This window comes from Serinus canaria, chromosome 3 (genome assembly GCF_022539315.1).
Source record: "Serinus canaria isolate serCan28SL12 chromosome 3, serCan2020, whole genome shotgun sequence".
Classification (NCBI taxonomy): Eukaryota; Metazoa; Chordata; class Aves; order Passeriformes; family Fringillidae; genus Serinus; species Serinus canaria.
The window spans coordinates 7880691-7902119 of record NC_066316.1 but is presented as its reverse complement, the minus strand read 5'-3'; the positions used below and the strand labels follow the sequence as shown (position 1 = coordinate 7902119).

At 44.3% G+C, this 21429-nt stretch overlaps 1 protein-coding gene across 1 annotated transcript; it reads left to right on the top strand.

Annotated features, from left to right (window-relative positions):
• The first annotated feature begins 4203 nt into the window (after positions 1-4203).
• ACBD3 (acyl-CoA binding domain containing 3) lies at positions 4204-20254 on the top strand. Its single transcript, XM_030235347.2, has 8 exons — positions 4204-4478; positions 11470-11611; positions 12640-12780; positions 13500-13658; positions 15043-15217; positions 17572-17764; positions 18433-18717; positions 19560-20254. Exons 1-8 carry the CDS (start codon positions 4220-4222, stop codon positions 19769-19771), a joined length of 1566 nt encoding a protein of 521 aa, XP_030091207.1. The 5' UTR covers positions 4204-4219; the 3' UTR covers positions 19772-20254.
• The last annotated feature ends 1175 nt before the right edge of the window (positions 20255-21429 follow it).

The following is a 21429-nucleotide window of genomic DNA, read 5'->3' as shown; positions in this document are numbered from 1 at the left end:
CCACACCGCAGCAGATGCAATCATATCAGCATGAGATAATGGAACAGGTATCGCTTCATTTATGAGGCTGAACTGCTCCTTTATGGTCACCAGGAGCTGGGATAGCTGCTTCCATGCTATGGGATGTTTGTTGTCTCAGAATGGGAATATTTAGTGAAGATGGACCTTAGCACGTGTATATTTCCTCAGGAGTTGCTCGAGCATGCTGCCAATAAACCTGATTTCAGCAGGATTTGCTGACATGGCTAAAAAGGCACTGCCAAGATCCTACATCCAGTTAGCTTATTCTGCACCTCATACAGTACGTGAGAGAAATTGGTGTGAAAGTCATCATAAATTACTACAGAAATGCAAGGCATTGGAGTGTGATCCTTGAGTTTAATATGTCCTGAACATCTAAAGAGTTACTGAGAACATCTGCTGTCTGTCACACAAACATTAGGGTCACCATGAGCTCCTAAACTTTAGGAAAAGCAACAAGTAGAAAAAAAAGAGCAGTTTGGTGGTAAATGAGGTTGAGTGGTCACCAAAATGGGCAACAAGGGCAGATGATAATGATGACTCTATGCTTCATTCTAAGTCTGGAAAAAGATGTTTCTCCAACATCCGAAGTCAATTTCTATGAATTGACTGTGATCAAGAGAACTATAAGGGGAAAACAAAAACATACTCTTAGTCTGGATTGTATCAGACATAAGCACAAATAAAATTTGGTTTTCTTCATGTTTCTAGCAGAGTTTCTAGCAGTCCACTACACTGTAACAATGCCTCCCTGGGTAGAGAGTGTCAGAACAGCTCCTAACCAAACAGCTTATCCTGTAAGAAAAGGCAGGCAGACAAAGAGGAAACATTTAATTAAACCAAAAGAGCTTGAACACTTTCTTCCCTCTGGTCCTGGTTCTATTCAGTCAGTACAACTCCCATGAATAGAAAGCAGAGACAGTAAGAAGAGGAATAGGATTGTCATGTTATGGAAAAAGGTCAATCCTATTAATACCCACAAAAGCAACTCAATTTCCAAACTCTGATTGAGGAATTTAATTAACCTATTAATCTGGTCACCCTCCCAGAGGCACACATAGCCTTACCTACCTGGTACTGCACTCCTTCCCAGCTATGGAAGCCCTGGGCTGCTACCATAGCACTAGGGCTGGGTGTGATGGTCCCACCCAGTTTATTGAATGTAGCCATTCCCGAGAAAGTGATAAAAATATTTCCTGAATGAGAGATTTGCATTTCTGAGCCCATAGACCCAGCTGCTCAGAGATGTTCCTTTGAGATAATCAAATATTTAGCAGCTGCTGCTGCAGCAAACACCACATTAGGCCACATCTCTCAAAGTGGGGCTCTTCCTCTGTTAGACACCACCACAGGAGTGGGACTCCTCCAAAGGACAGCCAGAGCCACAGGAAGCACATGCGTTTCATCCAGGGCTGTCTGGGAAGAAGGGCTGGTGCTCTGGTACCAGGAAGAGTGGAAGAGCTCTTTGTTTACATCAGGCCAGTGTCCTATGAATGTTTTGATTTTTTACTGTATAATTTCAGTGAGTAGGTTGGTATTTTTAACTGTCAAACAGTTGAATTAAATAATTGATTTATTCAGCAGCTTGAATTAAATAATTGATTTATTCTCTAGAAATTTTCTAGGTCTACATTCCTTACTGGAGAGCACTGTACTTAAAGGACCAGATTCCCTCTCTGGGACTTGTATTTCTTTTGTGTTTCTTTTCCCACACAGAAGCTGCTGTTCCAAGAAATGAATGAACAGTTTGCTGGCTGAACTTAGCATTTTCATCTTATCTGTGAATTAAGCTAAGGGTTTTCTCCAACACATAAATTATTGGGAACTCTTTGTCATAATCATGTGGGAAATATGTCTCCATTTACAGGACTGATGAGCAATTCACTGAAGGTGTTGCAAGTCACACTGGTTGCATGGCAGGAAACAGTCAGCTCAAATAATCATCACTACCAATTCAAAATTTTCTTCTAGAAAAATGTTTCATCATTTGTCATTATGTGATCCCAGACCAGGACTTCCTGACTCCCCCCAAGAGTTAAACTTCCATTTTTTGCTAAAATACCATCTCACAGCTACTCTCCTTCCTACACCTGAAGAACTTCAGTCAGACACAGCTCTATCAGAGACACTTTGCTCTGACTCTGCAGCTGGGACCTCTCCAAGAGTTTATGGTGCCCTTCATGGAGGAAGCTGCTCTGCTGGTGTCAGTAGAACTTCAGCTTCTCTCACTCTAAGGATGCATTTTAAGGATAAAGAATTCAGTTTCTTAAAGCAGGAACTATGGATTAAAGTGTAGAACTGATGCCAAGAGAAAATATTTATGAAGTGCTTACTCCTCAAGCCAAGAAGGAAATGTGTCAGACCAAACTTTGAAAACTCAAATTTCAATAGAAGTGATTTATAAATTAACTATCAAATGTTCAAGTGAAGCTGGCTGTGATGCTGAAGTGACAGACCTGTAAGGCAGGGTGCAGGCTTGTATGAGGAGATAAAATAATCTGTTCTGTTGTTAGACTGGTCTGTGAGGTAGCACCAAATAGCCAGTAGAGAGAACTGTGTGCTCTGGAGAGCTCCAGCCAACAAAAGGGGATGGTGCAGCCTCATTTTGCAGTCTTTGGCAGAAAAAAAAAAAAAAGCTACATGGTGTTAGGTTCATTCCTCAATAAAGAAAAATGCTAGTGAAGAGACTACAAAAGATTTCCAGTTTCCAAATTTATTTTGAAGCTTAGGTGACTCATCATCCAAACCAAATTCTGCCCCATGTGTAGTAAACAGTGCCTTGAGTGGCATTGTCTCCCAAGAAATACTAACTGGAAATGAAGTCATTTAATTTAAAGCTTTACATTTCTTGTCAAGAAATGTATTTCATTGTCCCTTTCACCCAAAGGCTTCTAAGCGCTTTGTAAGTGTGAAAATGAAATTTCTTGAATATTCCTGAGAGATCCATCAACAGATGGATCCAAAGCCACTTTGAATGGCAGATAAACTAGGCAGTGTGACAAACTTCAGAAGGGGGCACAGGCTTTGGGGAGACCCCAGAGACTCCCACCCCCTCGAGTTTCAGGAGCCTGCAGAGGTGTGGAGTTGTCTTCTTTAGCATTGGCTTCATGAACCACCAGGCAGGGATGTGCCACTTCCCAGGCGTGCAGCCTGAACCGTGGTTTGGCTGAGAAATGTGACCAGAAGCACTCCATGCTAACACAGTCTCTCTCAAAATCCTGCAAGCAAGATTGTGTGAGCTGGGAATAAACCTCTGCAGCCGTGCATGGCAGCGACTCTCAACCCTTCCACAGCACACCATAATAGTATTATTGTAAGCAGTGTTTCACGGTCACAAGGGAATGAGCTAATTGCAGACACAGCTCTTGGAGAAGTAATTGCCTTGTGCTCTTTTTACCCTTCTCTGGCTCATTTCTTTCCTCTCCTGTGTGAGTGAGGCCTGAAGGATGATTTCTGAGAGAGGAGGACAAGAGGTCAGCGTCATACCCCCACACCACCTTCCAGCTGGACCAAAAGGCTTTTACAGAATCATAGAATTGTCAAGGTTGGAAGGGACCTTGTCCAACCCCCTGCCAAAGCAGGGTCACCTGGAGCAGGTGACACGGAACTCTTCCAGGTGGGTCTGAATGTCTCCAGAGAGGGAGACTCCATGGCCTTCCTGGGCAGCTGTTCCAGTGCTCTGCCACCCTCAGTGCAAAAGGTTGAGGTGGAACTTCTTGTGTTATAATTTACGGCCATTGCCCTACATCCTGTCACAGGCACCACCCAAAGTCTCCGCAATTTCAGATATTTTTATGCATTAATGAGACTCCCTCTCAGTCTCCTCTTCTCCAGACCTATCAGGCCCATCTCCCGCAGCCTCTCCTCACGAGGGAGATACCGCTGTTGACGAACCATTATCAACCAAGCATCCCAGAAGCGCGGACAGGGCGCCCAGCGGCGGCTCCCGCGGACACTCACGGCCCCGGGACTACCGGAGTGCGGCAGCCCAGCCCCCAGAGCAGGGAGGGCCCCTGAGGGAGGGACGAGCCGGCCACCAGCCCCAACCCCTGCCCGGTGCCTGCCGTGGCCCGGCCGCCGCGGGGCGGGGCCGCGGGCGGGCCCGGAAGATCCGGGTCGGAGGGGACGGGAAGTCGGGACGTGGCCGCCGCAGCGGAGCAGGAGGCGGAGGGCGGGTGGGAGGCGGCGGAGGAGGAGGATGGCGGCGGTGCTGAGCTCGGACCGGCTCGAGGTCTCGGTGGACGGGCTGACGCTGAGCCCCAACGCCGAGATGCCGCCCTGCGAAGCGCGGCCGGCGCTGGGCGAGCCGGCGGCGGGGCGGGGCCGAGCGGGCCCCGGCTCCCCGGGCGCGGCGGAGGCCGGCGGCGAGGCGGCGGAGGAGGCGGCGCTGAGCCTGGAGCGGCGCTGGGGCTTCGCGCTGGAGGAGCTCTACGGGCTGGCGCTGCGCTTCTTCAAAGGTGAGCCCGGCCCGCACCGCCCCCCCGGAACCGGGGCAGCTACCGGTACCGGGGAGCCCCGGGCGGCATCGCCCTGCGGGGTCAGGCCGAGCCCCCGGTGCCCCGAGAGCTGCGGGAGGCGGCCGCAGGAGGGCTCGGTGTGCCGGCAGCCCGCGGGATGCGCTTTGCCTGGTGCCGGACGTGAGCCGGGCCGGGAGCAGAGGCTGCCCCGGGGCGCGGTGTGGCACGGCCGGGGGTGGGTGTGCAGCACCCCGCCTGAAACCGGAGCTCCAGAGCTCCGTGCCGGTGGCACGGCTTGGGAAAGCTCGCGGAGGTGGGCGAGGAGCGCTCGCCGTGAGCGGTACCGCGCCTGCTGCCCGCCCGCATCGTGGCCGGAGGTGCCGTGCCCTCTCCTCTGCATGCCAGCTCCAGGGCTAGCTTTGCTGCTCCAGGACCAGAGGACACAGCCTTGAGCTGTGCCAAGGGAAGGTTGGACATTACGAAGAATTTCTGCGCAAAAAGGGGGGTTTGACAGTGGAATGCGCTGCCCAGAAGGTGATGTTGTCACCGTCCGTGGAGGTGTTTAAGGAAAGAGTGGATGTGGCACTCAGTGCCATGGTCTGGTTGACACAGTGGTGTTGGGTCAGAAGTTGGACTCGATTGTCTCAGAGGTCTTTTCCAACCTCAGTGATTCCATGATTCTGTGTGCCACCATGATCCCAGCAGGCGGCTGTGAAATACCGAGGCTGTAAACCTGGAGTTCTTTTGCTAGGATCCCCTGCAGTCAGGTTTGCTTCTGTGGGCAAGTGGATGTACCTTGCCACACTCCTTTCCTCCGGAGGGAGAAGTGGGCTGTGGGGTTTTGGGGGAAGAGCTGTGCTCACTCCATTGAGCACATTTTAAGGGAAGAGCTGCCCTCACACTACATTGAGCACATGTGTCGCTCCTGTGGCTTTCAGGCAGACACTCAGGTGGAGCAGGGAGTCCAGCCTCATGCCTGCCCCAGGGAAGGCAAGCTGTGCACTTGGGAAGGTCAGTCTTGTGGCAGTCAGTTGTGAGATGACCTCCCAGGGAGGCTGCCTCTTCTAAGGGCAAGCACTTGCTGGCAGGTGGAGACGCTGCTGGAAGGACAAAGCTCTCTTTCTTCACGTTGCCTGACCTGCACCTGGTAGTTGTTAGGAGCATGTAAGGCTCTAAGCAGTTTTCTTAAGCCCTGGTTCTTTGACTCTGTTCTGATGCCCTTCCACAAAGTAGTTATTTTTGTTAGCATGCTAATATACAGAGGTGTTATTTTTTTTAAGCTGTAAAAAACATGAGGGATCATAAGATTTTATGGTTTTCTTCTTCCTGTATCAGAGCTTATCAGGTTGTGGAAGCATTGTACTCAATGTCTCTTTCTTCTTTCTGTAAAAGAAGTTGCTTGAAAGAGTTCTGGTTGTGTTTAATGATGCAGAAAGAAAGGTCTCTGCAGCAGCAAATTCCTTGTCTTGGTCAGCTGTGGTCTTTTTCTGTCTTGGGTTGAATATTCTGTGGGAACCTGTTTTCAGGGTGTGAACTTGTGTTTACAGTGCAAAAGTTACATGCTGTGAATGACTTTATCTATATTGTTGCTGTGTAGCAATAACCTCTATCTATTATATCACGTTTTAACAGAATTTATGTTCTTGCTTTATCTCCTCTCTAATGATGAAGTCTATGGGGTGTTACTTGTGTGTAGGTTCCAGTTCCTTCCCTCCTTCCCTTGTGATCTCTTAGCAATGATTTTTTTTTTTGTTGCTGTTCTTTTTAATCAAAACTTAATATCAACATGTTTCAGCTTACTCTTGCTCCTTTTTTAACCTTCTGAAATTTCTTGTAACTCGTGGTTGTGCTCATAAAATGAGAATTTCCCCCATTCAGTTGTGCTGTCATTCTTTCCAGTGAAAACCTTGTTTCTCTATCCTTGTGGCTGGAATAACTCACACAAAGTCATTGCCCATCATTTCATCTGTAGATTTTTTCCTAAAAGTGACATAACACAAAGATTTTTATTTAGAGATCTGATGGGGAGCTACAGGAGCTTGCAATACTTGGGTTACTGATTCTGCCAGCTTGTTCTATATCTGCACAGCTCCAAAAATAAGTGGTCTCCTTTCCAAATTATTTTCATGCTGTCAGAACAACTGTGGGAGTGGGCACGCTTGGTTAGCAGCCCTGTGCATGCCAAGGAGCAAACAGGGATTCCTCCTGCTTCAAGAGAAAACAGATCTGTTTGAAGGGTGGCCCATCCTAATAGGTCAGTGCTGAGATCTTGTTTCTGACCATTCTTATGAAAACTATGCTGGTAGTTAAGCAGCTTTTTTTTTTTTTGCTTCAGTGTGCAGCCCGAGCTGTCTGTAACTCTTGGGGTACTTTTGTCCAAGAGAACTTGAATCTGATCAAAATACTTTGTTTGCTTATTTTAGTGGCTGCTGACACTTGTCACTGGTGGCATACTGCAGGTAACAAGAGTTGCTCAGAGACAAGGCAGGGTGAGTGTGTATAAACAATGAGCAAAACACAACAGAAACTAGGCTAGGATATTAAAGAGGCTCAAAAGCTACTCTATTCTGTCTCTGATAAAGACAAATCTAAAGCAGATCTAAAATGCTCGACCCTGGGTCACTTCAGCTGTCAGGCCTTAGGCTGTGCAGGAGATGTGCACTATCTATTTTTTTCTTTTTTTTTAAGATTCATAATGGCTTGTGAAGAGAGCTTTTCAGAATAACAGAGGCATAGAAAATAGATGGTAACAGTGTTCCAGTCCATTTTTCTGTGGGAAACAAGAGCTTTCTTTCCCTTATGCACTCTTCCTGCTCTGTTAAGCCTAGTGCAGGTCAAGCAGCACTTTGGCTGCCCTTAAGAAGCTGCTCCACTGTGCTGGATGCTGTGTACAGTGGAGAACAGTCATGTTACAGTCATTGTGCATTTCTTTGTCTCTAGACTGCCTGTAATTGTGAGCCCTGGGGCATCTGGCACAGCAGAAGTGTCTCTGATGGCTTCCTCTGCTTGCTGAGCTGGTATGAGTTATGCCAGTGAAGGTAACCTGTTCAAGCTCTCTCCTGAAGCAGGAGAGGGTGGCTTGCATAGCTCTGCCAGCAAATCTCTCCCAGGATCAGCCTGGCTTTGTTGTTTTCCACATCCTGTCATTGAAATACCATTGCACCCAACCTTCAATATATGACAGTCCCCGAAGTGTTCATGCACTGTCTAAAGTGATTTGCAGTGCAGCACATCTGAGCAGTCAGTACACAAACCATATCATTTTGGTATCTAAAAGCTCTCCTGGAATGTTAAGTACTCTAATTTTCCTTGACTGCTCTAAGTTATTTCCTCTTATCCTAACAAGAATGCATCTTCAACCTCAGCAGAACATCTTTCTCAATTAATTGTTTGACCTCTTTTTTTGAGCACTAATTTGATGGTATGATTGTAATTCATAAGCTAAGTAGGCTCTTGTTGTCAAGAATATGAAAACCCCTATAATTCATCTACATTTCTGAAGTTGAGCTTTGATCATATTTAATTGGAAGGGCCAGTCAGTAATTCTTCTGTGGAGGCAGGACACCCTTTCAGGAGAGGAGGATTAGGAGTGTAAGAGTGAACTGGGCTCTGCAGGCAGCAGTTCAGTCCTCACACTTCTCAGTTTTGGTCTAGCTCATTAAAACGTTGCAAATGAATAGAATTAACATAAGTGACTTCTGCTTTTAAAAGCTATGAGGTGAAAAATCACCCTTCACAAATTGTTTTCTAGCTGCTTCTGGATAACTCAGTGCTATCCCAATGGAATTATGCATTTAAAGTGGGCACAGTAGGTGAAGTTGGAGTGCAAGGTGCAGCACGGCACGCTGTGTTTTAATGAGGAAAAAAATCTGAAGTTACAGAGCAGTAACAGTATCTTGCACAATGCAATCTCTTAAGCATATTTCTTAAACTCCTTTGTGTCTAAATTTGTGGGCTTTTATCAATCCATGTCAATAAGCCCCACACATTACTAGTGTCAGCTTCATCTTGCTGTTGTGCTTGAAAACCGAGCATCTTCCTGGCCGTGTTGGGTCAGGGATCCCAGTGGCATAGGGAAGGTTGTGCAGCTGCTGTATCACTGCTGTGCATTTGGATTTTTCAGTGTGTTCCCTGGAGCTCTTTGATGTTCTTCCACTTCCCCCAGCTGTGTGAGGTGTGTGGGTAATGCCTGCTCAAATGGCGCCTTCACGGATGCTTGGATACATTTGGCACTTCTGCTTGTCTAGACACACTAATGCTCTTTTTGGCATATTTGACTCTGCAGATGAATTCAGGTCCTCTGGTTCAGTAAAACACCAACAATTCCTGATCTTTGGGGGGATTATACAGTGTGGTTTATGCTGTAGAGTTGGACTGCAAAGTAGTTAGTATGAAACTTAACTTCACTGTCTGACTGTCTGCAAGGGTTTTTCTGATATTTTGCTTCTGAGCTACATTATCTACAAGTCACTGAAAGCTTGTCTTGTGTTTTTCTCCTCTGTCTTTTCCCCTCTCTTATTTAGCTTGTTTGTTGTTCTCCCCTTGGGTCACCATTCTTTGTAAATGCAGATTTTGGCTTCTCACAGTAATTAGGGCATGAGGTCTGACTTCTCTGTTCTATGAAAATGCAGATGTGCTGTGCATTGCATGGGCAATGAAGGTTTTTCCACTCCGACTCTCTTCAGGAATGAGTTCAAATACAGATGATGATACCTGGCTTAGGTAGCAGTTTAGTACAGCAAATAGCTGTGTGTTTTGCCAGAGAGATGTAGGTACACAGGCTGTGAAAAGTTAACTGTGCTGGAGGGACCCCCTTGAGAATCATGCTTTGCTCAGAAGCCTGGCAAAATTTCAGTGCAGTACCTTTGTCAATTGACTTGCTTTGTAGCACAGTGCCCCAGGATATTAAGTATTATTTCAAAGTAGTGCTGTTTACTGGGGCTAATGGAAGTCCTGGTTACCTAATAAGTAAATTCTGAGTTGAGTGTAAAGTGTGAAGAGTTGAGGAAAAGCCAAAGGGCTCTTTGGTAGGCCTGAGAGCTGAAATTGAAAGCTCACCAGAATATGGTGATTTGAATGCCTTAAGGATCACAGACTTGGGATGGGAAGGGGCTGCTGGGGATTGTCAGATTCAGCCCTCCTTTTCAGTTCAGGCTTCATGACACTGTCTCTCCTTGGGTTTTGAACATCTTCAATCATGGAGGCTTAAAAACTTCTTAGGCCCATCAGTTCCAGTGCTCAATTACTCTCAGTTTAGAAAACAAAACCAACAACAACAACAAAAAAAACCTCAACAACTTCAAGCAAGCAGACAAAACAAAACCCCATAAAAATGCTCAAGTGTTATTTCTTATACTTCAGTTTGTGTCAGCTGCCTCTTGTCCTTTCATTGTACACACTGATTAAACTCTGGTTCAGTTTTTACATCCCCCCCATTTTGTTCCCCACCAGATATTTTGGAAGTAGATATTTTTGGGGAGAAGTGCTTCTGTTTTTGAAGCTGGCAGTTATATTTGCTGCAAGGTTGTGTGACACTGGGACAAGAGCAAATACTTGAAATTCTGCAACAGTGATGTGGACTTCTAGGAATGGATAATAAGTAATTAAATATTTGCCTTCCTAATCGTTTGATTGTGGCTTCAAAATAAATGGCATGCATGTAGTAGTTCCTTTGATGTTTCAGCTGAGTAAGTCCAGCCATGTACTGAACTTTGTCTGTCAAAAATAGAATGTCTTGCTGTGACCTGCAAGCACTTTCCCACTAGGATTGTGTCTGATTTCCAGAAGTATTTGCTCTGAGTTTTTCAGTGCTGTAGCAGGGTTATTTTCCTTACTCTCTAGTTCTAAGATTCACTTCTTTTCCTGTTAAAAACTGTTCACAAGTGTCAGCCAAGCATTTTGCAGTATGTGTCAGCCTGAAATTTAGGTGTGGCCCGTTCAGTTTGGGGCTGTAAACACCTTGCTCTGAAGGAGAACTGGGAATGAGTGGCAGCTTTGTCTGCAGCTCCCAGTTACCTGGAGAGCAGTGCAGTCATGGGAAGTGACTTTTACCTCTGGTAGCAGCTTCCTCATTTCTCTTTCCAAAAGGAGATGGTGCTTATTTATTTGTTTTCCTGTTTGAGAAGAATGTCTTTTTCTTAATGAGCAGTGTAGTCACACACAGCAATGCCTGTTTCTTTGATTTGTTTTGACAATTGCAATGTGTTGAGGTAAGTCCTAGCTGCTGATTCACATATCATTTTAAATCAATCCAAGTATCTTCTTTCCAGTGAAAGCATGGTGGGATCCAACTGGGAATGCTCCAGAAGATGTTCCTGTGGAGCCACTGGAACATTTTCAGGCTTATGTTGCCTTCTTATTGTCAGAGCTCACTGTATGTGTTGGAGCTGATGGAGTCAGCTGCAAGGCTTCTCCGTGTGAGGGGCTCTTCCAGCTGCCTTGGCCAAGGGCAGCAGTTGGATTCTCTGAAGGAAAAATCTCCTTGACTCTTAATTTTTGCTCTCTGCAGCTCTCCTTGCCTTCAGCCTTGGTAGTTCTGCTTTCATCAGTGTGAAGAGCATGAAAGGAGAGCAGTTTATAAAGCTAACATCATGTCTTTCTTTGTGGAAATCCTTCCTATGCACACCAGAGTAGACTTGGCAGACACATTTTAATTCAGTTGAGGGTTTTAAATATTTTGGAGATACAGATCCATATGGTGTGATGTTCAACAAATTAATGTAAATATCTATGTGATGACTGACTGTAGATAGTGGGATGCAAAGCACTCCACTCTGAAGTTTTCATTAGCTGAAGTAGATGTGTTTGTTCTGGACAGATCTATATTTTAAATAGAACTGACTTAATTTGTCCAACCTTTTGTCATTTGACTTTTTTTTTCTTCTCTTTTTTTATGGTGGAAATCATGGTAATGATTATGAAACATACTCCTTCATATTCTGTGCTTAATTAATCACAACAGTAAAAATTTCTTTATTTTTTTCCCCTACAGAAAAAGATGGCAAAGCCTTTCATCCAACATATGAAGAAAAGCTCAAACTTGTGGCACTGCACAAGCAGGTTCTGCTGGGACCTTACAACCCTGACACTTGCCCTGAAGTTGGATTCTTTGATGTGCTGGGGAATGATAGAAGGTAAAAGAGCTGGTGCTTTTGTTGGTCTTAACTCTGCTTTTCCTGTGAGGAGATAACATCATCCAATTTCTACAAGTGTGTTGGTTATCTCAAGTGGAAAGTGAAAGTGGCCTCTTCAAATACATGTAAGAAGTGTGAGTCACAGTTCAGTACAGGAACTAACAGAAGATTATTTGGTGGGTTTTTTTTTTTTTTTCAACCACACTAGAAGCTGCTCTGCTGGCAGTCCAGTTTCTCTGCATAGCAGTTTCAGATGCAGGCCCATGTTTCATCCAAACTCCAGACCATGGCTACAGCAGGCCAAGGCTTTTGCCAGTGGTAGAGGCATTCATCACAGCTTGTCCTAACACCAAAGCTAATTTCTGAAGAAAATTAAAACCTGGTGCATTCAAACCCTGAGTAAATCTTTTATGAGACCTGGGAAGTCTCAGGTATGTCTCTTGTGTTGCTTGCAGCTCAGGCTGCACTTCTCATGTTCATTGTTGCTCTTTTGAGTGTTCTAGAGTGGAGGCAATGTGCAAGACAGCAGTTGCTTCTCTGAAGTGGATCCCGTGCACTGCTTTTGCACAAAAGGATGCAGCTTTTCTTAAAAAGAACAAGGCTGTTTCTTTCAACTAACTGAAGTGCTGTAATCAGTAGTTGTTACCATGTTTGTTCATTCAGGAAAATGTATACTTTTTTTTTCTACAAACTAGAGTAGAAGGAGGTTAAAAAAATACTTCAGGTTCACTTGTAGCTGGGAAGTTTTCAGACATAGCTCAGAATTCAAAGTAGGGTTGATGGGATGTATCTAATTTCATGTAAGAGCTGAGTTATGTCTATTTGAAAGACAGAAGAAAAGAGAACATTGTGCGGGCAGAAGAGAATATTTTACTGATTTTGGGAAGAAGTTGTTGGTTCTCTGAAACTGCAAATGATGATGTTTGGTTCCTGGTCTTCCAACTTTTTTTTATTTGCTGGCTTGTCAGTGCTCACTACTGGCTTAAAAAGAGTTGAGTCTGTTATTTCAGCTGAATTCTCTCTCTCAGGAAGGAATGGGCTGCCCTTGGAAACATGTCAAAGCAAAAAGCTATGACAGAGTTTGTCAAGCTCCTACACAGGTGCTGCCACTTGTTCTCAACGTATGTCACTTCCCACAAGATAGAGAAAGAAGAGCAAGAAAAGAAAAGGTAACATTTGGCTACTTTGGTGTTGGTATCTATGGAGTGTGTAACTCTTGGCCTGCAGACGGTATCACAGCTAGCTGAGGTTGGAGTTGTCTTGGAAGGGAAATGCTTGAAATGTAGGTGGCTGTGGTGCCATTTGATCTCTTTAAGCCTTTTTACTTTGCCAGTAATGGGTGGTTTTTTAGGAGTTTTAAGAATTTTGTTTATACTGCTCTCTGCTTAAAAAGAAATGCTTCACAAAATGTCTGTCCCAATATGTCTGTGGACTAAATATACAGAGAATATTAAATTGCCTGGTTTAAACTTCTCTTCTAATATGGGTTAGCAGCTTGATAAAGGCTGCCTTGTTATTGCTTCCAGGTGTGATTATTAAACCATAGTATCCACATCATTATTGAACATGTGTGAAAGCTTGGAAGATGTGTTTAAAGCTTCCAGGCAATTTTTCTGCAATACAGGTGGCATAGTAACAGGTTAGCATGAATATGAAATTGTAACACAGAATTTACCCTTGTCATGCTGTTGAGTGCAATAAAACTCTGCAATAATCTGATTTTTGTGTGTGTCCAGTAAGACACTTCTCCAAGCCAATTTATGTGTGAGGAGATGGTACCAGACAAAAAGCCTCTCTGGGCAGGCAAAATGCAGGTTACAGCATGTTGAAAAGAACTCATCCTAGGATTGTAGGAGTGCCGGAATGGCTGATTGAGTGGGTGTTGCAGGAGAGAAGAGGAAGAGCGGAGGCGGCGTGAGGAGGAGGAGCGGGAGCGGTTACAAAAGGAGGAAGAAAAACGGAGGCGAGAAGAGGAGGAGAGACTGAGGAGGGAGGAGGAGGAGAGGAGGAGGATAGAGGAGGAACGACTTCGGATGGAACAGCAGAAGTGAGTAGTGCAAACAACACTTAGAAGAAAATAGCTGCCTTGCATTTGAGACAATTGGAATATACAGTTTTAATTATATTTTGTTGTTCCCATCACATCCAGATGCTGAAAACACAGATCTGGCTTTGCACATGTAATATTTAAGAGAATGGTAAAGCTGTTCCACATCAGTCAGCAACTATTTTCCACCATAAAAATGTCTTTGCAGGGGGTGTCTCTGAAGTAGATTCAGTGATTGCTATGTAGTGGTTTTGAGAAGGGAGCAAATAATTAAACCACAAGTTTTGCTGCTTGTTTAACGTGGTGAGAGCCAGAGGAGTGTAAGAGACAGACATAAATTTATATATACAATAGAAAGTGTTGCACAATGCTAAGTAACAAGTGTGGTATGCCTTGAAGTTGAGAGGGTTTTTCACGTGAATGGGAGTTGTGTATTAAGTGGTCATAGCAGGTTAGAGAGATAAAGAGTTTAGACAGAAAAGGAATGTGGGTACCAAGTGTATCTAAACTGGTCATAGCTTGCTGAAAAGCAGTAAATCCTGCTCTTTGGGATATTAGACCAGTCTAATACTGATGCTTTAGAACGTGATTTTTGGGGATGGAAGAAGAGTGAGAAGGAAAGAATTTCTCTTGCAATTGTGTGATACTTCTTCCTTCCTCTGAAACACTGATAGCTGGTCACTGATGGATGTAGCATGAGACAGGCCCTTGATCTATCCTGTCATTTAGCCATAGGATTTCTGTTAGCTCTTTGGAGAGAGGAGAAAAACAGCCTGTGTATGTATAACCTGTGTGTTCCTCCTGAAGTTTCAGTAATTGAGTTACTGGAGATGCAGATGCCCCATCTGGCAGCATTTTTTTTGTTGTTGTTGTTCCTGAATGAGGCCACTGTCAGTCATGTTTTTCGTGTTTGTTTGCATACTGACCAGGAAAACTAAGATAGTTATGTGGTGTGTTTTTCTTAGATTCACCAAAAAGCATTGGTGTGCTGTGCCACAGCAGGTTTGTTCCTATAGAAGGTCTGCTGGAAGGATGGCTTCTGGAAAAAGCATATGTGGGTTTTTTTTCCTTTGCTTGTTTGAGAAATTTAGTCATGTGGGTTTTGTGTAGCACTGCCTCTTCATCAAACTACAGATTGAAATTATGGTTGTTTTAACTTCTGATGTTTCCAAACAATGGGTAGAAAACGTTGCTCCCTTCTTTAGGCAAAACTTTTTTTAGGCAAAACTCACGGCTGGGTTCCGGTCCATTAGGTAGATTCATTTTAATTGGGTTTTGCAGAATGGAATGAAGTGCTGTGAGTGGCCTCAGAGGCAGCTCAGTGCAGGGATTTCCCAGTGGCTGAGCTGTGGGTGAGGCTGTGTGTGCTCCCCGTGCTGTGCAGGCAGCAGATCATGGCAGCGCTGAACTCGCAGACGGCCGTGCAGTTCCAGCAGTACGCGGCGCAGCAGTACCCCGGCAACTACGAGCAGCAGCAGCTCCTCATCCGCCAGCTGCAGGAGCAGCACTACCAGCAGTACATGCAGCAGCTCTACCAGGTGCAGCTGGCACAGCAGCAGGTATGGCTGGGCAGCCTGGGCTCTGTGTCCCTGGGAACCTGGGCTCTGTGTCCCAGGCTGGCACAGGGATACATTAACTTGTCTGCTGTTATCTCCTTGGAAAGATAATTGGCACAGAGAGAGCTACCCTGCCAGTGACTAATGCTGCTTCAGATTCAAACACCAAAGCCCCTTTATTTGTTTCATCTTTTGGAGTGGTTTTCTGAAGCAGCTGTTAATTAAGAAAACACTAAGCATTCTTTACTAATGACTTGGTTCAATATAATTGTTAGAGATGAAATGTGAGCTGCTCTGCTGCAGCATTGGTGATGTGTGTGTGTAATTTAATGACACACCAGTGCCTCTGAGCATGAACAGATATTGTATTTGCAGGGAATGCCCTGATGAAGGCAGGAATGATGCATTTGACTCTATGTTTTTAGAAGGTTAATTTATTACTTTATAATACTATATTTTATTAAAGAATACTACACTATACTAAAGAATACAAAAAAAATACTTACTAAATGCTAAAAAGATAATAATAAAACTTGTAACTCATTTTAGAATCCTAACACAGCTTAGTACTAATTAATAACAGTTAATAACTAATAATAACTAATAACTTACAGTTAATACTTACAGTACTAATAACTTACAGTTGATGAGTTAAAACAACTCTCACTAAAAACTAATTAAACAATTTCCTGTAAGTAAACAATTTCTAAACACATCTTACACATGAACACAGCACCAAAAAAAAACAGAGATAAAAATTGTGGGTTTTTTTCTCTAAAGCTTCTCAGCTTCCCCAGAGAAAAATCCTAAACAAACAAACAAAAAAATTAAAAAAAAAAAAAACCAACCAGAAACAGACCTCTTCAGGTGACTGTCCTGAAGATCAGTGCACATGCAGCACTGTAGCATCACTGCTGGCTTGGAGGTTGCTTCTCCCTGCCAGCCTGAGCACTGCTGACTTCTCTCTCCTTCTGCTCCTATTGCCTGACTTCATCACATACTAACACCTGATGAAGTTGCTTCCCTGCATTCAGCTGCTCATGACTTGGGTGGGAGGACAGGCTGTAGCTGCCAGCCTGAGCTGTGTACTTGAGCTGAAGACCTACAGTTGAGTAACTGATTTCCTGCTAAGTCATTTGTGTTTTGTGGAGGCTGATGCTCTCAGTAATGTCCAAGGAAGGGAGCCATGTGAACCTCATGAAGTTCAACAAGTCCCTCATCCCAGGAAATGTTCATGGACAGGTTTGATGGAGCTTTGAGCAGCCTGGTCTAGTGGAAGGTGTCCATTCCTACAGCAGGGCTGTGGAACTGGATGATCTTTATATCTCCCTTCTAAGCCAAACCACAACTGGATGGAGCTGAGGTGGTGTAGGAAAGTCAGAGACTTTGTGCCCTGTTATAATTACTCTTTGGGCTTCCCTCATGTAGCTTCTGCAACACTTCTGAGGAGTGCTTTATTTGGATGCCTGTGAGTCAGGTGCCCTGGGATCTGTTAGTGCAGTTAGGAAGTGCTGATCTCCTTACAGATCAGCTTCTGGTGCAATTAATCTTGGAAAGCCTGTGTGCAATAGCTATGTAGAAAAGTTCACACCAGCTTTCTCTTAGTGCACAAAACTGCTGTAGTAGATAGTGAAATCTGAACAGCATCTGTGCAAGTGGCTTAAATTTGAAATCTTAACTGATATTTTTCTATATTGTCTTCATATTCCTGCAGGATACCTGTATTCCATTTGCTCATCAAAATCTTGTGATGATTAGACAGTGCCTTTAGAGTGGCACTGTCACTATCTGTCCCCCCCAAAAAAGCCTGTGTTGTCTCTCTAAGCAGGTAACAAGGGACAGGGAGGTTGCTCAAGAGATTTCTCTGTTTGACTCATAAATTGGCAAGTAGCTCGTAGACCTTCAGTAGTCAGCTCTTCTTAGACCTGGATGAGCTCAGGCTGGATGGAACCCTTCCAGCCAACAAAACAAAAAAAAAAAAAAAAAAAAAAACCCAGCAAACAAGTCACACTTCCAACTTGGATAGAAATATTATGGAATGAAAAACTTCCGTAGTTAAGTACAAGAGTTTGTGTGTACCATAATTAATTTGAAAGTTGAATTTTTTTTTGTTCAGGTTGTATCCACCAGCCTAGAACCAAGTGATTTCCCATCCCTTGGGACTGAGCAGATGTAATTGGTTAATGTGTACTGCTTCTGGTCTTGTGGGTCAAGCCCCTTGTAAGCTGAAGGGGGAGGTTTTTTCTTTAAATTGGAGGTTTTTTCTTTAAATTGTCTTTATACCTTCTGCTGGAAGGTATAAAACTGGCATCTTGGGAGGGTTTGGTTGTTCTTGACTTAAATTCCTGTTGTTTTAGGCAGCCTTACAGAAGCAGCAGGATGCAGTGGTGGCAGCAACAGGGACACCCCTGACTACTGCATCAAAGGTGAACAGCCCTGCCCCAGGGGACACCCCATCCATTAATGGGCAGGCCAGTGCACATGCAGACAGCCCTGAGAAAGAGCTGGATCCAGAGGTTTTGGAAGAAGCACTGGAGAATGGACCAAAAGGTGGGACTAGCTGAATTTCTTAATTAAAAATAAATAGCAAAAGCCTTTCTTAGGGTTCAGGTGTCTTAAGTAGGGTTCCTGTGGTTCTTTGTTTGGCTTCATTTGCCTATGGAAAAGCTGGGTCTGATTCCTGGGGCTGCTGTCTCTCATGGGAGGATAATATTGCATAGGCAGAGCTCAGCTGTGGGAGGGAAGAGGAAGCAGCAAAAGCATTTCAGCAAAGCTAATGGGATCCAGAACCTCCTGTCACTTTAGACTTAAAGGAAAGGGGCATAAGTTCTAGCACAAAGCTGTTCTGGGCAGAAATATGCTCAGTTTTATTTGAAGTGGGTCAGAGCTGTTTAAAGATCCTTCCAGTGGAGGGTTCTGTGCAGTATAATCCTGTCACCTGTAGCAGTACTTTTGCCTTCTGAGGGTTCTGTGCATAAGCACTGTTGCTTTAAATGTGCTGGATGAGTGAACTGGTAGCATTTAGTAGTGTTATAACTAAATTTGCACTGGTTCATACATCTTGTCAGAGCTGAAACTTGCTTCTTCTGTAAAAAAAAATCACCTGGAAGCAGCTTTAATGCTTGGGGCCCTCAAGTGTTCCTCAGGCACACAGTAAAGTATGAAGCATAAATAACTTCAACAAAGCCTAACTGGAGTATTTCCTCCCCTGTCTCCAGATTCTGTCCCAGTGATTGCTGCCCCATCCATGTGGACACGACCCCAGATCAAAGACTTCAAGGAAAAAATCCGTCAGGATGCAGACTCTGTGATCACAGTGGGCCGAGGAGAAGTGGTCACAGTCAGAGTCCCAACTCATGAAGAGGGGTCCTACCTCTTTTGGGAGTTTGCTACAGACAATTATGACATTGGTTTTGGGGTGTATTTTGAATGGACAGACTCCCCTAATACTGCAGTCAGTGTGCATGTCAGCGAGTCCAGTGATGATGAGGAGGAAGAGGAAGGTAAGCACACTAATGTCTCTGAACTGTCAGGGTTTGCTGTGAGGGAAACCCCCACTATGGTTCTTGTGTAATCTCCTGCTTTCCCTGGCTTCCATCTGGCTGCAGTCATGTTTTCAATTTTGAATAGCAACTGCAGTTCTGCAATAACTTCAGTCCCCTCCTGGGTCACAGGCAGGTTAAAGCAGCTGAGGCTGGGGAAATCCTTTCCTGAGTCAGCTCTTCAGTAAACTGAAACCCAGTGGTGTGACAGAGCACAGTAGAGCTGCACTCTGAAACCTTGGGAACAATCCTGTCCTGCTGTTCAGGAGGTGTTTCTAGGGAGGAATTTCCTTGAGGCTGCAGCAAAACAGCCTCAGAGAGCAAGTCCTGCTAGTGGCTGAGAGACAGGTCACAGCCTGTGCCTGTGCAGGAGTCCAGCATACCATCACAGAAATGTTTTGAAATGAGCATGTGATTTGCTTGGAAGGAGCTGCCCTGACCTAGGAAGCAGTGGCTTTTTGGGAGTCACTACCAAGCAATCTGTGCTGGTCAGTGTGGCACATCAGTGGTGGGTGATTGTGGGGCTGAAAACTAGACTTTGGCATCTCCACAGACTGGCCTGGCTGTGCTGGGGAGATGGGTGTGGTGAGTTTTAGTATCAAACTGCTAAAATCATGATAAAGTGAGCATACTTGCTGTTCCTCCTGCTTCTGGGTGCTTCAGCCCCAGCCTTGGTATGAATCCCCGTGACTCCTCTCATTCCTAAACTAACAAAGAGGGCTTTGTCCCCTAGAGATTAGTCTGACTTTCCTTCATAAAGCATCCACCCATGTTCACTGACACCTCTTTTTTTTCCCTTGCAGAAAATACTAGCAGTGAAGAAAAAGCCAAAAAGAATGCCAACAAGCCTCAGCTAGATGAAATAGTGCCTGTGTACAGACGAGACTGTCACGAAGAAGTGTATGCTGGCAGCCACCAGTACCCAGGGAGAGGAGTTTATCTTCTTAAATTTGACAACTCCTACTCTCTATGGAGGTCAAAAACAGTTTACTACAGAGTTTATTATACTAGATAAAGGTGTGGCTGTGTCTGAGGCTGGGCTGTGCAGAAGATGTCATTTTATCTGGAATTTTCTTCAAGCATAATGGATCCTTTTGAGTCTGTGTTTCATCCTGTCTGTATCTGTATGGTTTGTGTGAACTTTTAACAAGTAGACACTGGGATCTTCCTGCTCCATGACACTAATGCATATTGCATTGGGCTTAACACAGGATCTCCCTAACCTTTTTGGGGATTGGAGTCATTGGCTCCAGTGCTGAGGTCACATCCATTGCACTTGTTAAAGCCTCATGAAAAAGGGGGAGGGAGTTGCTGGCTCACTGGCTGGGGGATCTGATGTTTCCAGGTCTGGATGCCTTGAATAACTCGTTGATGGTTAATTTAAAGGTCCCATCAGTAACTGGTAGATTTGGATGCAGTTTGCTGTGTAGCAAGTTTCTCTTAACTGTAATTGAATGTCAGATTTTTTACACCATTAAAACTTGAAACTTTAAGTTTATGCAGTTTAGAAACAAGTTGTCTCACTTCTGTCCTCATCAAAGAAGAAACATTCAGTTCCTTAAACCAGTGTAGTGTGTAAGACCAGGATGAGCAACATCCTAAAAGTACAGCAGGTAACCTCTTCTGAAGGCATGAGCTGAGTGATGTTCAAAAGTATGTGTAACTAGAAGAACCTTAATCTCTGCCCCACTGATAACCCTGGAATAAAAGTCATATTTTGATGCAATTGACTTTGAACAGGACACAGACTACTCCTGAGTTTAATGAGGTTTTTAATGGGGTAGACTAAAAAAACTACAAGGCTACCAACTTGAAACCAGTTTTGTAAGACCTGAATACACGTGTTGTGCACCTGGAGAGCAGTCAGTCACTTTGATAGAGTATGGGAGTTAATGTTGCACTAATGATGGAAATCACTGCCACTCCTTTTTAGTCTGAACTGGTGATAGTGGGGTGCAAACTTTCTGCTTTAATTTGTAGCTATGGGCAGAAAGGCCAGGTGCACATACAGATCCTTAAGGTAGCTTTAACTTCAATTTCACATGGCTTGGTTTGGGCATTTGGTATTTCCTCAAGTGCAAAAGCAGTGCAGGTGTCCCTTGGCTTGAGGCTGCAGTAAGAATCCTCTCCCTGGGAGCCCAGGGGTGACTGTTGCAATAATGACTTGTGCAAGTGCTCTCTGCATGGGTGTGATGCACCTTGTTACTGAAGGGAAATGGTTGCTTTGGGTCTCAGACCAGCTCTTGCAGTCAGGCTCCCATTGATCAGCTGCAGCATGAGCAGTTCCATGGCAAATGATGCTGGGTTGGCAAGGTTTGTGTGAATGGTCACTTTGTACATACATGATACTTTACTTTGCTCATACCAACCATGGAGATACTTCTCCTAGAGTGCTTAACTTGTCATCTTGCTTTTTGGGTCAGCAACACCTTACCAGCTTACAGCTAGTTAGTGCTGCTTTATCCAAAAACACTGTACAATGTTCTGCTCTTGTGTACATACAGTATATAAACCATGAATTTAGAAAGTACCTTGCTTTTAAAGAAAACTGTATTTAATGTAAAAAAAAAAAGAAAAACAACAAAAAAACACAACCCTTTTAAAAAGGCAGGCACTAATATATTTCTTCTGGTCTTCAATTTTTTTCTTTTTTTTTTTTGTCCATACAAAAAT

What these genes read in the sequence shown, in the direction of transcription:
- ACBD3 (XM_030235347.2), top strand. Translation starts at nt 4,220, where the DNA reads ATGGCGGCGGTGCTGAGCTCGGACCGGCTCGAGGTCTCGGTGGACGGG. An exon ending in ACTGGAGAATGGACCAAAAG is followed by an intron (nt 17,765 to 18,432) that starts GTGGGACTAGCT and finishes CCCTGTCTCCAG; the next exon opens with ATTCTGTCCCAGTGATTGCT. An exon ending in TGATGAGGAGGAAGAGGAAG is followed by an intron (nt 18,718 to 19,559) that starts GTAAGCACACTA and finishes TTTCCCTTGCAG; the next exon opens with AAAATACTAGCAGTGAAGAA.